At 40.9% G+C, this 17250-nt stretch overlaps 1 protein-coding gene across 1 annotated transcript; it reads right to left on the bottom strand.

The window, feature by feature from the left end:
• Positions 1 to 673: 673 nt before the first annotated feature.
• On the bottom strand, positions 674 to 16766 carry OSGIN2 (oxidative stress induced growth inhibitor family member 2; the record flags this gene model as incomplete). The annotated part of the gene is made up of 6 exons (XM_080610474.1): positions 16710 to 16766; positions 13828 to 13982; positions 6868 to 7004; positions 4422 to 4613; positions 3669 to 3760; positions 674 to 1721 (listed from the first exon to the last, which is right to left on the bottom strand). Exons 1-6 carry the CDS (start codon positions 16751 to 16753, stop codon positions 674 to 676), a joined length of 1668 nt encoding a protein of 555 aa, XP_080466600.1. The 5' UTR covers positions 16754 to 16766.
• Between the last annotated feature and the right edge of the window lie 484 nt (positions 16767 to 17250).

The raw sequence follows: 17250 nt of genomic DNA, 5'->3' as shown, positions 1-17250 counted from the left end.
ATTCTAGGCATAATGTGATAAAACCATTAACAGACTGTGTAAAATCATGTTAAAGATTAAATGGGAATGCCTATTCATTTACTCAAATTATCAAATAGGATAATTTATAACTGTTGAGGAATACTCCTTGCTCACAGAAATTCTTCTTATAGTAAACCCCATTTTACTAAGTGCTCATCCCAAGTATTACTGTGTTACTATGGCAAATAAATAAAACCTTTGTTTCAAACAGAAGGCTCCAAATTTGCTTTGGGACCAAGAATCACTTTGCACTAAGCAAGCTTTCTGCTTTTAGAAGTTATTTCATGGTAGGAATATTTTGTCACATTTGACACTAAAGTGTAAAGCCACTCTGGTAGGCATTGCTTTTCCCAGAGGAAGTCTGCTCTTCTAGCTGAGCAAGAGATGACAGGCAGGTCAATATAAATTAGTCTCATTTTCTGTTTATCTGGAAGTAATTCCAGTTGAGTAGAGATCAGTTGTAATAGCAGATCGATTTTTTGTGTTTGAAAAGGTGAAGTACTGTAGTATCAGCATCATTTACCAAGCAATACAAGAGCAGGTGGGTTACTTGTACACAACAGAAATGTGACTGCTATCAACTTTCGCTGCCAGTGAGTGTTCTGTTAGACTACGTCTGTAATTCTGTATGTGAGAGTTTCTAACATCTCATTTATGGTACCCCATCACCTCCTCCATCCCTACTTTCAATCAATTCATGTTTCTTCTTTTGCCTTATTGCCAAGCATCGTGCAATGCCCAGTGCACCTCCTTTTAAAAAACGTACGAAGTTGTCTCCCACCAAAGGACCTAAAGCAAAGAGGTTGGCTTCTTTAGTGCATTCATAAGTGTATGGATCAATCTCTATAGGATTCCCTTTGCATGTGATGGGCTGATTAGAGTGATGACCTATACTATGTCCTTGGTCCTTAAGAAAGAAAAGATTTGGGTGAGAACCTATTAGAACTAAGGCTACAGAAAACTTCAAAATTTTCTTCAGTCCACAGGCACTCTGAAGAACGCACTTCATTTCAGGCTTGAAGCAAAGTACGTTGTGTTCAGGAAAACTGGTGTACGCAGAATGTAGGTTAGAGTCCACAGCATGGGACTGAGTACACATCATATGATAGACCTTATGGTATTCAGGGTAAAGCTTTTTAGGTAACTGTTTGAAAATTAGACTTGTATCTGTAACTCTTCTACGAAACACATGGATTACTGGGATGTTGTTGTTGTAGGCACACAGTACTGCATCAGCTGCTGTAAGTCCAGCACCCACAATTAGCACAGGGTCTGGCTTCCCACGTAGCTTTCCTTTGCTGATAACAGCTCCAAAGTCAGACATAGAATGAAGCACAAAAGGAAAGTCTTCTCCTTCAACTTGTAGTCGGCCAGGAGAATCAAAGGTTCCTGTGGCAAGGGCCACATTCTCAGCAAAGAGGCAGAAGGGCACGTGAGAACCATCTGTTGCTCGCTGATAACCTCTGACTTCCCAGTTTCTCTTAATCAGTGATTTCTGTCCATCTTCCATTTCCAAATGCTGTGTTGAAATATTTTCATTTAGTTGAGTTCTATCTTCATCATCCTTTCCTCGGTAAAGCCGGGATACTGATGTTATGTAAACGTTGTCTCTGAAATTCTTTTGGAGGCCCATGACTTTAACGTAGTGCTTATAATAACAAGCTATTTCCTCTGGCATTACTCGATCACTCTTTATATTTCTGAAACAAAATTGAATGGTTCCAGTTAATATATAGACCTTATCAGTAACCTGAATATCATATATGACATACCACAAGACAGTCAAATTTAAGAGGATTGAATCTACTCAGTGTAACTGACACTGACCTTAGTATCTTTAAACACATACAATTTGTTTTCTTTGCTGTGTTGACTCCTGATATACAAGAAAAGCTAACTTTTTTTTTTAATAGCAGTAATTCTTTACAATGTGAAGTGCTAAACTTGTACTCAGAATACACTGACTTAGGATATGAGTAATTAAATATCACAGTAATTGTTGAGTGCTAACTTTCAAACTCTAGATTTGATACAATACTTGAGTAAAGTATTCTCCATCAAACTTTGTAGAAGACCTCTCCCATGGACACAGGTAAGGCCACTAAGTATCAAATTAAGTTCCATGTCACAGGAATGAACAGAGCAACTATGATATAGAACCTCAATGCCAACTACATAAACAGGGTTATGATATTCAAATGTCCGATAAAAACATTTTTGCTCTGCAATCCTGGTATTACATCTATACTTCTCTTATGTTTACTGCATTCTCACTTATAAGTGAAGCTGAAAATGTAATTATTTTGAACAGGTGCATGAATTTTGCCTTTAGAAGTATGCTCTACGAAGAAGGGAAAAGAGACTTCAGGTTTGCCATTGAATTATTCTTAACTGCATATTTACAAGAAATCAGGCAACTCATTCTCATAGATTAAAAAGGTAAGTGCTTTTAAATGTTCAGGTTACTACTATGAAAATTCTGATGAGGTTTATATTGAAGAAGATAATGTGATAGTGTCACATCTGTTAATATGAAATTTAGGAAACTATTTCATGTGACTTGAAGTTTTCATTATCATCAATATTTTTAAATACATTTTTTAACTGTAGTGCAACAAGGCAGCATTTCTGGGTTTAGTATTGTTGAAAGCTGTAATATAAACAAATTAGCTTCAGATAATAAGCAGCTTATGGGATTTCAGTTGATAAGGAGGCAAGATTATTGTGTTTATCCAAGAAAGCTGTTACAGAATGTATGGTTTCTTCACTGTAAGTGGTGTCCTGAAATGTGTAACAGTCTGCCATTAAAGATATACACCCAAGTAATTCTACTTCTTTTGCCATACGTGGTACAAGAACAACTTCCTTTAATTTTGCTAGAACCAGGTCAGAAAAATTAAAATTTCAGAAAAAGCTTATGTAGTGTTCCTAGGTTCATCTGCTGACAGACCTTTATGAACTAATTGTATAAGTGAAGTAAAAACAGTGAGCTTGTACAAGGCAGTAATTTTTGTTCGCTCTCTGTTTTCCAGTAAACTTACTACTGGAAAATAACATTGGGAAATACTGAATTATACTCTTAAAATATAGACAGCAAAATTTCAGATGCTGCAGCTTTGTCTTTTTAGTATTTGTAAAAGCAAATACTGAAATACACAACTTCCTAAATTATAAGAAAGCTAGTGTGCACAGCAGCTTAAGTTGCCTACATGTTGAAAGAGTAACTTTCAATACTTCAGTTGATTTCAAATTCTTTCCTCAATCTTCCCTCAGCTGTGACCAAAACTGCTTACAGTAACAGTGTACCGCCTTCTAGTATGTAGGATTTTACTCAGAAGCAAATGTGGATGCACTCAAAGCAATTACACTGGCTGACCATTGTCCATTTTTTTCCATTGGAGTACACACAGCAGAATAATTCCAGTGCCATCAGGCAATGTAATAAACAAAACAAGAAGCTCTTTTGTGAACAATGAAGTCTGAATCATAGAATCATAGAATAGTTAGGGTTATAGTTAGGAAAGGACCTTAAGATCATCTAGTTCCAACCCCCCTGCCATGGACAGATGTGTTCCAGTTCTCAAAATAACATTATTTGGATTCTTAGAGCAACTAGATTTCCCAAACACATTATGCAGTATCTTTACCTGTGTTTGTTAGCTGCCCACTCCTTAAAGCTAAGGCCAGGCAATTCCATCCAGTCTCCAAAACTGATTGTTAGCATAGAGCCTTCCATGGACTGTGGGGAAAAACCCAAGATGCATGACCAGATACATTTCAACAGATACATTTCAGCAGATACATTTCAACAGATACATTTATGCAACACACAGTGAAGTTCACCTCATTGTACTTATCTGGAGCAATAAAATACCAGACCATAACACAATACCAGGACATGACATGAAGCGCTGATTAATTGTTTTCATGTTACAGTTAGGTACTATTTTAATGAGCACCTACACGACCTAATAAAGCAGAAGGTGAAGAGAGAACAAGTAAAAGGGAAACTAAAACCAAGTTATTTAAAATACAAAACAGGAAGAAAAAAATGTGAAGCCAACAGCATATGAACACATTAAGATTTAATATTTTGTGTAAAAGCACATGGAAACAATGCAGACAAGAGAAAACAGTCATAGAAAATATTCCTCATTATAATTCAGTAAGTTTAAGCTAATAAAAAACCCCACATAAGACAGCAGTCATGGTCACAAATCTCCAAATGAAGGACAACTTTTTCCTTCCCTTCTCCTCTCCCTAACATATTTTGGCTTTAGTAATTGAGCAGTTGAAATTGCAATTGCCATTATCATCTAAACCAGCCTTCAATACTAAGAAAAACCCCAAACCACAAAATCACCAAGTTACCATAGAAGTGATACGAAATTTTTACTCACGTGCCAAGCCCCTCCAGGTGGTCCTTTACCAAGCACTATATGGGGAATGTAGTTATGTTGTTCTAGCTTCCAGTGCAAAACAGGTGGGTAGTCATACCCAAAGTCAGCATCAGGATGAAGCAACGTATCAAAAAGCACTGCCACTGGGTTTGAAGAGCGTCCTTCAAGACCTTCAGACAAGTATTCCAGATCCTAGAGTACAAAAAAAAAATGGTATGTTTATGCAGCTTCTACTGTTCAGGTTATTCTGATGTACATGTCGTGGTTTAAGCCCAGAAGTTGAATTTCAACAAAAACAGCAATTAAAGTTGCATTTTAAGTAGAGGTTAAGTATTTAATGTAGAGATTCAATCGAAACGCTTTTCAGAAATAACTGTCATGATTCAGTTCTTCTATAACTTCAAATAATACATTTCACTCATTTAAAAATTACATGTTAATTACACAGTAATACCAGGGCTGGTAAGTATTTGAAATTCATTGTAGAAAAAGAAATACAGGAACAAATATTCAGAGATCAGAGCAACTTAGTAACATTTATGTTTATAGAGAGCATACTTCTTTTAACAAAGACTTGCTAATATTTCTAGCAGCCTCATTTTGATAAAGCAAAATTGGTATCTAAAAACATTTAGTTTTAAACATCTAGTACTAAAAGCTCCTTTGACAGCTCTTAGGTAGTTCCAACAGTAACTTTAGTATATTTTGAAACAATGGAGGTACTACTTTTAAAAACTGATTAAAAAAAAAATAGGTTTATTGTACAAAGCAGCTAATGTTGAGAACAATTTCTAGAACTTCATAAAAATGTTCACATTGCAGCATCTATTAACCATCTCTGTTCTAAAATTTTCACAATGCAATAACAAATATCTGAAGAGAAAAGAAAGAACTGGCCATAAAACCTCTTTTTGCTGACAAAATGTTTCGCTTCCAAAACTCAGAAAATATCAGGTGGTCGGGAGAGGATGAAGTACACAAAACATCTGTAGCCAAAACCTTAGGCAACTTACTCTCCTACCAAATCAAATAATTGCAAAATGGTTTGGGTTGGAAGGGACCTTAAAGATCATCCAGTTCCAAACCCCTGCCATGAGCAAGGACACCTTCCACTAGATCAGGCTGCTCAAAGCCCCGTACAACCTGGCCTTGAACACTGCCAGAGATGGGGCAGCCACAGCTTCTCTGGGCAGCCTGGGCCAGTGTCTCACCACCCACATAGTAAAAAATAAACTTTGAGACTTAATGTCAACATCGCATGTAAACAACACGGCACTGAAACAAACAAACAAAAACCAAACCAAACCAAACCAAAAAAACCCTACCATCAACCAAAGAAAAAAAAAAACAAAACCTAAACTGTAACAAAACAAAGCCAACCCCTACTTCCCCACTACAACACATATGCATGTCTGTATTTCAAATTAATTAGTCACACAGGCAATACAGTTAGTGACAGCACTGTGAGTCAGGACTACAGTCAGGCGAGTAGAAAATGATAACATGGTAAACAAATAGACACATGGGAATAAAAATAACAGAGAAGATTTAACTAATCAAATCAGACAGAAAAATTGGATGTATACAAGCGTAACATGCACTCACAATTGCCTTATGCTGTAACACAAACAGGAAGGATACAGACTGTTCAGAAGAGAAAAACGGATTGTGTTTATAGAGGGTATATGCCCCTAATGTTACTAATAATTAAGTCTTAATGAGAATTGTACTATTTAGGAAAACTTTAAGTATGTGTACTCAAACTATGTTAACAGCATGTGTTGTTTGATGATAAAGCCGAAACATCCCAGGATGTGAAAGCTGGAATTCCTGCATCAGCTACTCACTCACCAAGTGGTGCTTTAGACACTTTTGGCAAGTAAGGAGAACACAATAAAGGACAGTTTGTAAAACAAAAACACCACAAACAAAGAGCCCTCAAGAGCCACAAAAATAGCCACAAAAACAACCACATGCCCCAAGACTGGATCTAATGGTCATGAGTTGCTTCTATTTAAATTATCAGCATAACAAAGTAACTTATGGATGCACTAGAAATAAGACTGAGTAAGTAGGCTGGTTCTTCACAATGCAATCTGCAGAATTTTGGGGGATAAGCAGTTCCTAAAATGCACTGCTTTTCACCTGAAGTGCCCTACATATAATTAGTTACAAGCCACAGAAGAAGGTATATACCACTCTTGATTTTACAGGTAGGAAAAAAAGAGGCTAAGAGAAAAACCTAGTTCTTTGAGGTCATACTGTTACCAAGCTTCACTGTGGTCTAATTCTTTGTGGGTTGAGAACATTAAGCTTTTTCTTATCTATGACACTACTTATGTAAGTTGTAAAAGCATTTTAAACAGGATCATTAAAGAAATTCTACTGTTTCATAATCCAGCTAGCAGAAGGAAAAGAGCTAGACAAGATGGTAACCAAAGCTTACTTGATCCACAATGGAAAGATGTCGAGCTTCTTCTAATTTCGTATGTAGAACAGGGTTTGGGTGTATAGCTTCAGGAGATAAATACGGCCTGTACCCAGAGAGCAGGTAAGAAAGACAAATTCCTGAAGGTCCATTTCCTATTAAAGAAATAAGTTACTGCTTTAGTAAAAACATCAATAAACTAAGTTTTTATGTCACTAAATAAGCAGCAACAAAATCGTACTAAAGTAGTGTCACGTTATACTACCTGACTGAAAGTAGCTTGCAAACTTCACAGTAAAATAAAGCCAACCATAGGAATTTCCTCCAAATAAACTGAGCAAAATCTTTCAGATAACAAGAAACGTGGGACTGTTTACACCATGAAACAAAATGCATATATAGAAGTTTCATAATTTAGTATCTCAAATTCAGTAATCTCATGTGAAAATGGTCTGATGGCAAGCTCTGGTCTGCCTGTCAATCACAATGATATCTGAATATTATTGCCATCTTACAACTTTGCATTCCCATTTACACTGGGTACTGTAAAACACAGAACAAAAAGACAACCTAGAGCAAATGCCCTTCAGGTCTGCCCATAAAATAAAAAGAAGAGAGACAAGCAGAAAGCTGAAGACTGCAAGTCAGAGAAGATATAGACACAGCACAACAGCAGCATAAAAGCTAAGTGAAGACAGATAGAGCGGATAAGTTTAAAGCACAAGAAACTCACGTGAGACCACATCATTTAGCAACAGTATCAATTCAAACATCTTTATCCTTGTCGCATTTTATAATACATGTATGTGCATTACTGAAATTTTAATAGACTAACTTATTTTCAGAATGTTATTTGACTATTTATTTGACTAGTATTAAACAAAGTAGGGGACCACATATATAACATGCAAATACAGAAATAATGTTCATGTTGCAAAGTAAGATATCGAAAGCCAGGGAAAGCTGAAGTCAGAAAAGTACGTGCTGTGATACAGAATTTAAACACGTGACTATGTACTGTTATTTATATAGCTCTTCTTCCTCTAACTGAATGAAAGCACAATGTTCTTCTTCTGATAAGGTACTATTGAGTATTTTGTCTTTGTTTTCCATCTAGAGTGGCATTTATAGGGTATTTACCCCACACTATTCACATTCTGGGCTATAGTTCCTAATCTATTCACAGTTTTGTATGTAGCAATTATTGTTAGGTTGATAGCTCTTACCTCCTACTGTTTCAACTTTTGATCTCAAGTGTTCACCTGTCAATTTCCTGCTTCCCCATCACCTTAGCACACACCATTTCCATCACCTTGTTAACAATCCTGCTTCTTCAATGCCCATCTCTTCTCTCTTTTCCGATTTCTCATTGTCTAAATCCTTCATCAGTTTGCTAAGACCCTGTTTGTTCCCAGTCTCTTCATACCTCAGATCTCTTTTTCCTCCTCCATCAGGCTACGCTCATGATTCTGGTCCCCAGTGGCAGTATATCTCATACTTTATTACAATGCTGTGCACATAGACCGGTCACAGCCATGGGCTATAAGAAAATCATGCTAGCTCACTGTAGATGAGTTCTTCAAAGGCTAAGACTGCTAAGCTGTAAAAAATCTTCAATAAGCACATTTTCTCTGAAAGGCCTAGAAACCAAGTAAGTATGTGAGAATGGCTCCTGCCAAACAATCTAGTTTTCACACCCAAATATGGAGGCAAAAACAGAGGCTTTAGAGCACCTGTGTACTCCAAGGACCATAATGCACAGGAAAAAGACTCTCTAGAAAGCCGTGGGTTTTTGTCATTGGGATCGTCTTCTGTAATTAAAGGTTTAAATACTGGTGATCCTGACTATATTATTCCACAAATCACCTGGATTCCTATTTTGTCATTTACAAAAAAAATTGTAAAGAATCTTTCAGACAGTGAAAATGCTCTTCCTTGCTCTCACATATTCTACCCTCCTACAAAGAGATCAGTGTGAGATGTCTGGGTACACTCCAGTCAAATAATTTGAAACTTAAAAACAGATACAAGCGCCTCCTGTCACTCACTTGCCCCATCCTCACTAACAAGGAGGGTCTGGTCGAAGCAGTAAAGGTTGAGGGCTGCCTTGGTTGCAGCGACCACGAGATGGTGGAATTCAGGATCTTGTGTGGTAGGACCAGTAGAATAGTAAGTAGAATTGCAACCCTGGACTTTAGCAGGGCAAACTTGGGCCTTTTCAAGCAATTGCTAGGGGAAATCCCATGGGCAAGGCTGCTTGAAGGTAAAGGGGCCCAAGATAGTTGGTTGGCATTCAAGGATTGCTTATTCCGAGCTCAAGATCAGAGCATCCCAACACGTAGGAAGTCAAGGAAGAGGACCAGGAGACCTGTGTGGCTAAATAAGGAACTGCTGGGTATGCTCAAGTGGAAGAGGAGAGTTTACAGGTCATGGAAGGAGGGGCTGGCCACTTGGGAGGAATATAAGGCTGCTGCTAGAGGATGTAGGAAGGCAGCTAGTATGGCTAAGGCCTCCTTAGAATTAAATCTGGCAAGAGGGGTCAAGGACAGCAGAAAGAGCTTTTTCAAATACATGGCAGATAAAACTAACACCAGAGGCAAGGTAGGCCACTGATGAACGGGATGGGTGCCCTGGTGACAGAAGATACAGAGATGGCAGAGTTACTGAATGCCTTCTTTGTCTCTGTCTACTCTGCTGGAGGCAGTCCTGAAGAGCCCTGTACCCCTGTGACCTCAGATGAAGTCAGGTCAACGGAGCAGTTTGCCTTAGTCGAGGAGGAATGGGTTAGAGACCAGTTGAGCAATCTGGACATCCATAAATCCATGGGTCCAGATGGGATACACCCGCGGGTGCTGAGGGAACTGGCGGAAGTCATTGCTAGACCACTCTCCATCATCTTTACCAAGTCTTGGGAAACGGGAGAGGTGCCTGAGGACTGGAGGAAAGCAAATGTCACTCCGGTCTTCAAAAAGGGCAAGAAGGAGGATCCGGGTAACTATAGACCGGTCAGCCTCACCTCCATCCCTGGGAAAGTGATGGAACACCTTATCCTTGGTGCCATCTTAAGGCATATCAAGGATAAGAGGGTTATGAGGGGCAGTCAACATGGCTTTACCAAGGGGAAGTCAGGCTTGACCAACCTCATACCCTTGTATGAGGAAATAACATTGTGGATGAATGATGGCAGAGCGGTGGATGTGGTCTACCTTGACTTCAGCAAAGCATTTGACACAGCATCCTCATAGCTAAACTGAGGAAGTGTGGTCTGGATGATCAGGTAGTGAGGTGGACTGCGAACTGGCTGAAGGAGAGAAGCCAGAGAGTTGCAGTCTATGGGGCGGAGTCTAGTTGGAGGCCTGTATCTAGTGGAGTGCCTCAAGGGTCAGTACTGGGACCAGTATTATTTAATATATTCATCAACGATTTAGATGAGGGAATTGAGTGTACTATCAGCAAGTTTGCTGATGACACTAAGCTGGGAGGAGTGGCTGACATGCCAGAAGGCTGTGCTGCCATCCAGCGTGACCTGGACAGGCTGGAGAGTTGGGCAGGGAATAACTTGATGAAATATAACAAGGGAAAGTGTAGAGTCCTGCATCTGGGCAGGAACAACCCCAGGTTCCAGTACAGGTTGGGGAACGACCTGTTAGAGAGCAGTGTAGGAGAGAGGGACCTGGGGGTCCTAGTGGACGGCAGGATGACCATGAGCCAACACCGTGCCCTTGTGGCCAAGAAGGCCAATGGCATCCTGGGGTGTATTAGAAGGGGGGTGGTCAGTAGGTCAAGAGAGGTCCTCCTTCCCCTCTACTCTGCCCTGGTGAGACCGCATCTGGAATATTGTGTCCAGTTCTGGGCCCCTCAGTTCAAGAAGGACAGGGACCTGCTGGAGAGAGTCCAGCGCAGGGCAACTAAGATGATTAAGGGAGTGGAGCATCTCCCTTATGAGGAAAGGCTGAGGGAGCTGGGTCTCTATAGTTTGGAGAAGAGGAGACTGCGGGGGGACCTTATTAGTGTATATAAATATATAAAGGGGGAGTGTCACGAGGATGGAGCCAGGCTCTTCTCAGTGGCAAACAATGATAGGACAAGGGGTAATGGGTACAAACTGGAACACAAGAGGTTCCACTTAAACTTGAGAAGAAACTTCTTCTCAGTGAGGGTGACGGAACACTGGAACAGGCTGCCCAGGGGGGTTGTGGAGTCTCCTTCTCTGGAGACATTCAAAACCCGCCTGGACACATTCCTGTGTAACCTCATCTAGGTGTTCCTGCTCCGGCAGGGGGATTGGACTAGATGATCTTTTGAGGTCCCTTCCAATCTCTAGCATACTGTGATACTGTGATCAGATGGATGTGAGTGAGAAGCCTCACAATATACTGAAACCATCTGTAACAAAATCACATGAAGTTGTGAAAACACTCTAATCATACCTATAGTTCACAAACATCCCCAGGATTGAGTAAATTCTTAACTATTTTTAGAATTATATCTCAGCTTTTGTTTCTTTTTACAAGTGCATAGCTGGACTTTATTTTCCTTCTGGAGTGCAAAGGGAGCTAGTCACAACAGAAAGACAAAAATGTGTGCCATATCCAAGGACTCCATGCTAAAGATAATTCCTACTGGATAAGGCTAAAAAAGAGCCAAATGGGTAACAAAAGTTGCCAAACAAAGGCCAGCAAAATTACTGAGGATGTGATTATGTCAAAGTGAATTACTGTAACTGGCCACTTCCCTGGGACCATCCAGAGAATCCAGTTCCTATTCTTTGAGCAGAGTAAAGAAATTCCCTTGTCAATAATGCCCTCAAGGACACACAAGACGAAGGTTCAGCTGCAAGGTCTGCAATTAGACTTGCTATGATTTTCTCAGAAAATCCTTGTGGGGGGAGGGGGATAAGGAAATAATCTTTCTGAAATGGGAAATTTATACCTGAGGAGGTTGCTTTTTATTTACACACCCTGCCTCCAATACTATGAAATTATACAAACTTTAGATATACAATCAATATACCCCCGAGCTCCATGGCCCTGTTCATTTAAGGAACAGTTAACATTTTACTTGAAGAGTAACAGAAGCTTCTCCTTATCAACAGTAAACTAGAGTACAATCATCTTTACATATATGTCTAAATTTAAGCCTTGTTATTTGGATGAAAATTTAAAACATTGTGTTTACACAGTAATGATCAAAACTAGTACAGAAGATGAAAGAGTTTAGCACAGAACGCTCTCTAGGATTAAGAGCTCCAGAATTAAATTCTTCAATTCCAACCCATTCAAATGAATGCATCCATTTCTTCCCAATTCCTTGAAGGCAGGTACAGCACAGAAGTTACTCAGTATTACCACATTAGCTTAGGACTCTACACAGAACTGCAGTACAATATGCAGCACAAGCTTAGAATCAAATCTTAAATCAGGCATCATGTAAAGTAAAAGGGAAAGGTAAAGTTAAAGAAAGGGGAATATGAGTTATTGTTCCATCACTAAGTTAACTGTTTATACATGGGCCCTCTTTTTCTTTCTGATTAAAAAAATAGTGCAATGAGAAGATGGGGCACTAGGAAGCTACAAGTATGTTTAACTCCAGCTACACAGGAATCATGTGGACTGTATGTGTGAGAGTGTATGTGTGAGAGGATGACTATTTTTCTATTCTTCTAATATAATATTGAGTCATTTTAGATCCCTTTTAAGACTCTTCAGACAGCCAATGTCTTAGTGATAATAGGCTGCCAATGGAGAAGATTAGCATGTGAAGAAGTGTCTCAAGTATGTGTAAAAGCATTTGGGGAATGTATTTATTTTTCAAGGAAAAATAGTCACAGCAGCTGTATTTGGTATCAGCCCATAGAATGGTGCTCTAGACAAAAGAAGTATTGAGCACAGGTATTTGTATAATGCATACCTGCAAAACCAAACAGTGAAAACTGAGTCATTAACCATATGGCTTATGTAAAGTTGACAAAATGCCAGGAAACTGTTGCTCTCCAACTATGATGCAGAACTCAGCCAATGATTCACGTCTGTCACATCTACACAAGCCTATTACATGAGCACTATTTTAAGCTATCATGAAGAGAGCTTTTGAGAACAGGCACTTACAAATACCAGTCTTTCAAATTTGTGGTGACTTGCTGTGAGTATGTTACACTGAAACATCATTTTCTGGAATCACTGCTTGTTTGCAGGTATAGTTAAAGCTGTTGGATTGCTGTAGTCCCATCAGTTTTGGACTAGATTATTAAAAACCTCCTTTACTCCAGATCTTTTCTTTATCCCCTCATCAAATCATGGCAGTAAGGAGCTGGTGACCAGCTGTTGCTGAAAAACCTTGGCCCAATACAAATCATCCTGGCACTCTTGATTAAGCTGCATATCTAAGAAGCTTGCTTCCTCTGCTATCCTGTCATTCAGAAGATTTTTACAAGTACAAGCCTTTAACTATTTAATCAAAACGATAATTTATTGTTCTAAACAGGCTGAATTGATTTGGACTCATTCTGGAAAAGATGGGACAATAATTAGATGTTAGTGATGGATGCAACAAAGAAAAAGGCAATTAATGAGAGAAGTTAGCATGTAACCAACACATAGCATACATTTTACATTCACTGTTACATCTTGGTGCAGAAATTTATACTGGTGCACCATCAACAACCTCCATGCAAGCTGAAGTAGACACACTGCATTCACGAAACTCTAATGTGATCAACAGAGTTCTTCCGTTAAGGCTCACATATCTGCTGCCACATAATGCAGCTCATTTTGTCAAAGCACAATTTTGAATTCAAATATACTCCAACAGCAAGTTCCTTAACATAATTTTATTAGGTAGGGCTGTTAATCATAACAACTGTATTAGTCTAACGTCTTCACTGTGAGGATGCTAAACATCAGCTATTTAATGATAAATTACTTCATGCAACAGGTCTATAAAGGCAATGACAGAGAATCTTAATGTGAAAAAACTCACCTATTACCACTACAGGCAGAGTAAGGAGGGAGTCCCCATGCAAAACAGTTTCTTCAATTAAAGGCATTCTTTTAATCTTCCTTCCGAGGCTGTCACCAAAATACTGGGTGAAGGAATTCAAAAGCTGTCCTTCAGCTTCAGGGTTGCTGTAACTTCTAATTAACAAGGACAGATGGGAAGAAACTAAAATGAAACAGTTGAACTGTTGTCAGAACATTCTTTTCAAAAATAAAGTTGCTTTTAATGCTTTACTTTAAGAGTTACGGGATTGGCAAAACCAAGACCAACACAGATATGCTTCCACTCCATCTACAAAATGTTACTTTTGAGCACAGTTTTTCTAACATAAGATTTTTTAAAAGTCTATCTTCTCCTACGAAGTCTACAGAAGGATAACAGTAAGGCACAGATGGCTCTGCAGAGATGCAGATTTCTAATTTTGGTTTATACAAAGCCAAAATATAACCAACAAGCATTATTTTGATCCCCCACACAGAACTCATTCCTCATTATCCTTATCAGGAGAGATATACACCACCTAGCCAATTAACATCCTTACTGCCAGCCAAAGGCTGAAGGAGCAGCTAAGGTACCACAGCAGCTGCTCCCATCCCTTCCTTACATCACACACGATTGCACCTCAACAAATTTTTGCTTGGGTAGAAGTAAGGCTTGTTAAAACTGGCAGTGGCATGAAGATGGAGAAAAGTGTGATCCCTGTAAGCCCTAGACACAGCTAATTTTACCACTGTTAAAACCCCCCTTTTTCTAAATGGAATTGCCATGCAGCCAGGTCAGCTACTGCGCAGCAGACTGCTTTCACCCCAAGTCATTTTCCTCGATTTCTCAGTCATTTCTCTGCAGCATCTGCTTAGGTTTCTCTCACAAGTCTTCAGCAACTAAATGTGCTTCTAGACTAGGAAGACTTGTTCTATCTTGTTTGCTGTTTAATTATTTAGGAGCCCTTTCTGAAGCCTTTCCAGGTCATTGAAGAAGTATGCACTATAAGTTTAGCTAAAAAGGCACAGGCAAATTAAAGATCATCTATAACTAGCAGTTATTTTAGTAAGTCTTCAAAACGCTTAACTTTTTAATTAAAGTATCCCAATCAACTGACCCAAATTTCCTCTTACAAACACAATTTTAATTATTAATAAATAAAAGTACTCTTACTTGTTGCCTAAGAATCTCTGCATCTTAAAGCTATTCTAGTATTTTAAGAATTATTTTTTACTCAGGACTGAAAGCATACGATGCGGATAAGATACCCACAGCCTTCAAGAAGCCGCATACACTATGTGCTGCTGCAACTCCCACAGCACTGAAGGTTCTGCTATGTATTTCAAGAGCCTTTCCTCAACAGGGAAGTCGGAAGTAAACTAGACTCAAAGCTGTACAGTAATAACAGCGCTAGCACACGCTGTTATACACCTCTCTGGTGGTTACTTCCCTGTTAAAAAGGGTGGAGAGCTATTCTAAGGTTGTAGTTACTTCAGAAAGCAAGAACTTGATATGTGTATTCCTTGTACTACAACAAGGAAAGTTTGCAAATTACATGCTTACTGTTTGAGTACAGCTGCACATTAGAGCTTCGTGATCCTGGAGGTGCATAAAATACAACAATGTGAGTTAGATTAAGGCAAGAAGGTGGCAGAGAGGATATCTAATTATCACACTGCTTTTTTCACCTCCGTTTTTAGGTTGGCACAAGTAGACTACATTATTCTCCAGAATTTGCTCCAAGTTAATTAACTAAGGCAATACTACCCTATGCTTTGCAAAAGACAGGATTAAAGGAACTATGTCTGTTTTAGGGTGGTCTTGCTGTGCTAGTTGGAAGACACAAATCAAAAGAAACATTTCAAAGCTTCTTTTATGGGATATCTGCACAATGCTGTAGGCTACAAAAGAATCTTTAACAATAAAAATATTGCTTCTGTGCAGTTCAGACAGTGTATCACAAACTACCCAACTGTTTCTGGGCAGAATCTAATTTTGCATAGAAATACCTGCATACAACACAGTTTCCCAGCTACTGCGCATGCAAAGCAGATGAAGGACTGCTGTCAGGAGCACATTCTTCTTCTGCGGGAAGAATATACCACAGCTCACTAAGATCTTAAGTTAGGGGCCACCATCTTCCTAACCTCTGGTCTGCACTGTTCAGAGCCACCAAATACCAGTTGTTCTTATTTTGATAAAAACCCAGGGTAGACAGCTTTGCAGTGGTGGGGATTTGGTAAAGATTACTACATCTCTGGTCCTGCAGAGATGCAAGCGGGCATGAAGATGAGTCAGTTCCAAAGCTAGTGCTTAGCTTATGCTGGTCATACCAAATAACCTCCAGAATTACGTTCTGTCAAACACCTAGATTCTAAGTACGTTAACAGGAAACTCGTTATATAAAAGGAAATTTTATTTAGTCTCAAGTTGACGCTTTGGGAACCAAAGCTGTCAGGCTGTTAGGGATTTTTTAAGTAACACAGAAAAGCAATGCCCCATCAGGACCGGACTCTCAGACGTGCAGTGCTATCAACCTCGAAGGGAAACCGAGCATCACTAGGCGCCTGCTCGCTCCCCGCTGCGCCCCCGCGCTGACCAAGGTCACACCGCTTCTTCCCGGGCGACACCTCCATCCCCTCGCCGCCGACCCAGTGCCTCTGGGCACCGGCCCAGCGCCTCTATCCACCCGCCAGGCCCGGCGCAGCGTAGGAACCGGGGGCCGCCGCCACCCGCCATCACGCAGCGGCCACGCGGAGGCCGCAGCACCGGGGCCGTGCCTGCCCCCCGCGCTCGCCAGTGCTCCCTTCGTCCCCGGCACCGCCCCCCCGGCCCTCTCACGCCACTCCTAACCCACGGGCAGCTCTTCCCCGCCGCCTGACCTGAAGTGACCGGCCAAGGAGCAGCGGCAGCACCACACGGGCATGGGGAGCGCCAGCAGGGCCCAGCGATGAGGCTGCGGGGGGACGCCGCACCGCGACTCCCGCTCCTCCTCTTCTCGCTGCCGCCGCCGCAGCCACAGGGAGGCCCGCGCAGCGCCGTCCCTCCTCCCCGTTCACTTGCGGCAGCGGGTCACACGCCGGAGGAGGAGCCGCGCCAGCACCGGGAGGGAGCGAGGAAGGGCGGGGTGGGGAAGGGAGAGCGTCGCTTTCTCCTCCCGGGAGGCCGGTGTGGGGAGGTAGCCCGCTCAGGGCTCCATAGCGGGGTATGGGATGCACCGCCTCTGCCCGGGGAAGGCGGGGAGGGGAGAGAAGGGGAGCCCCGGCCTGGCACCGACGCGGCGGCTGGAAGATACCTCGTTGGGCAGGGCGTGAGCGGGGCGGTGACAGGAGAGGCAGCCCTCACCCCCTTCATACAAACACCTCAGAGACACGCGGGGCCCGCGGTTGCACAGGCTGCACAGCCGCCAGCCGAGGACACCTG

Source organism: Psittacula echo, assembly GCF_963264785.1.
Source record: "Psittacula echo genome assembly, chromosome: 2".
Taxonomy (NCBI): domain Eukaryota; kingdom Metazoa; phylum Chordata; class Aves; order Psittaciformes; family Psittacidae; genus Psittacula; species Psittacula echo.
Note: the sequence above shows the minus strand (reverse complement) of the source record. Positions and strands in the feature narration are given on the sequence as shown.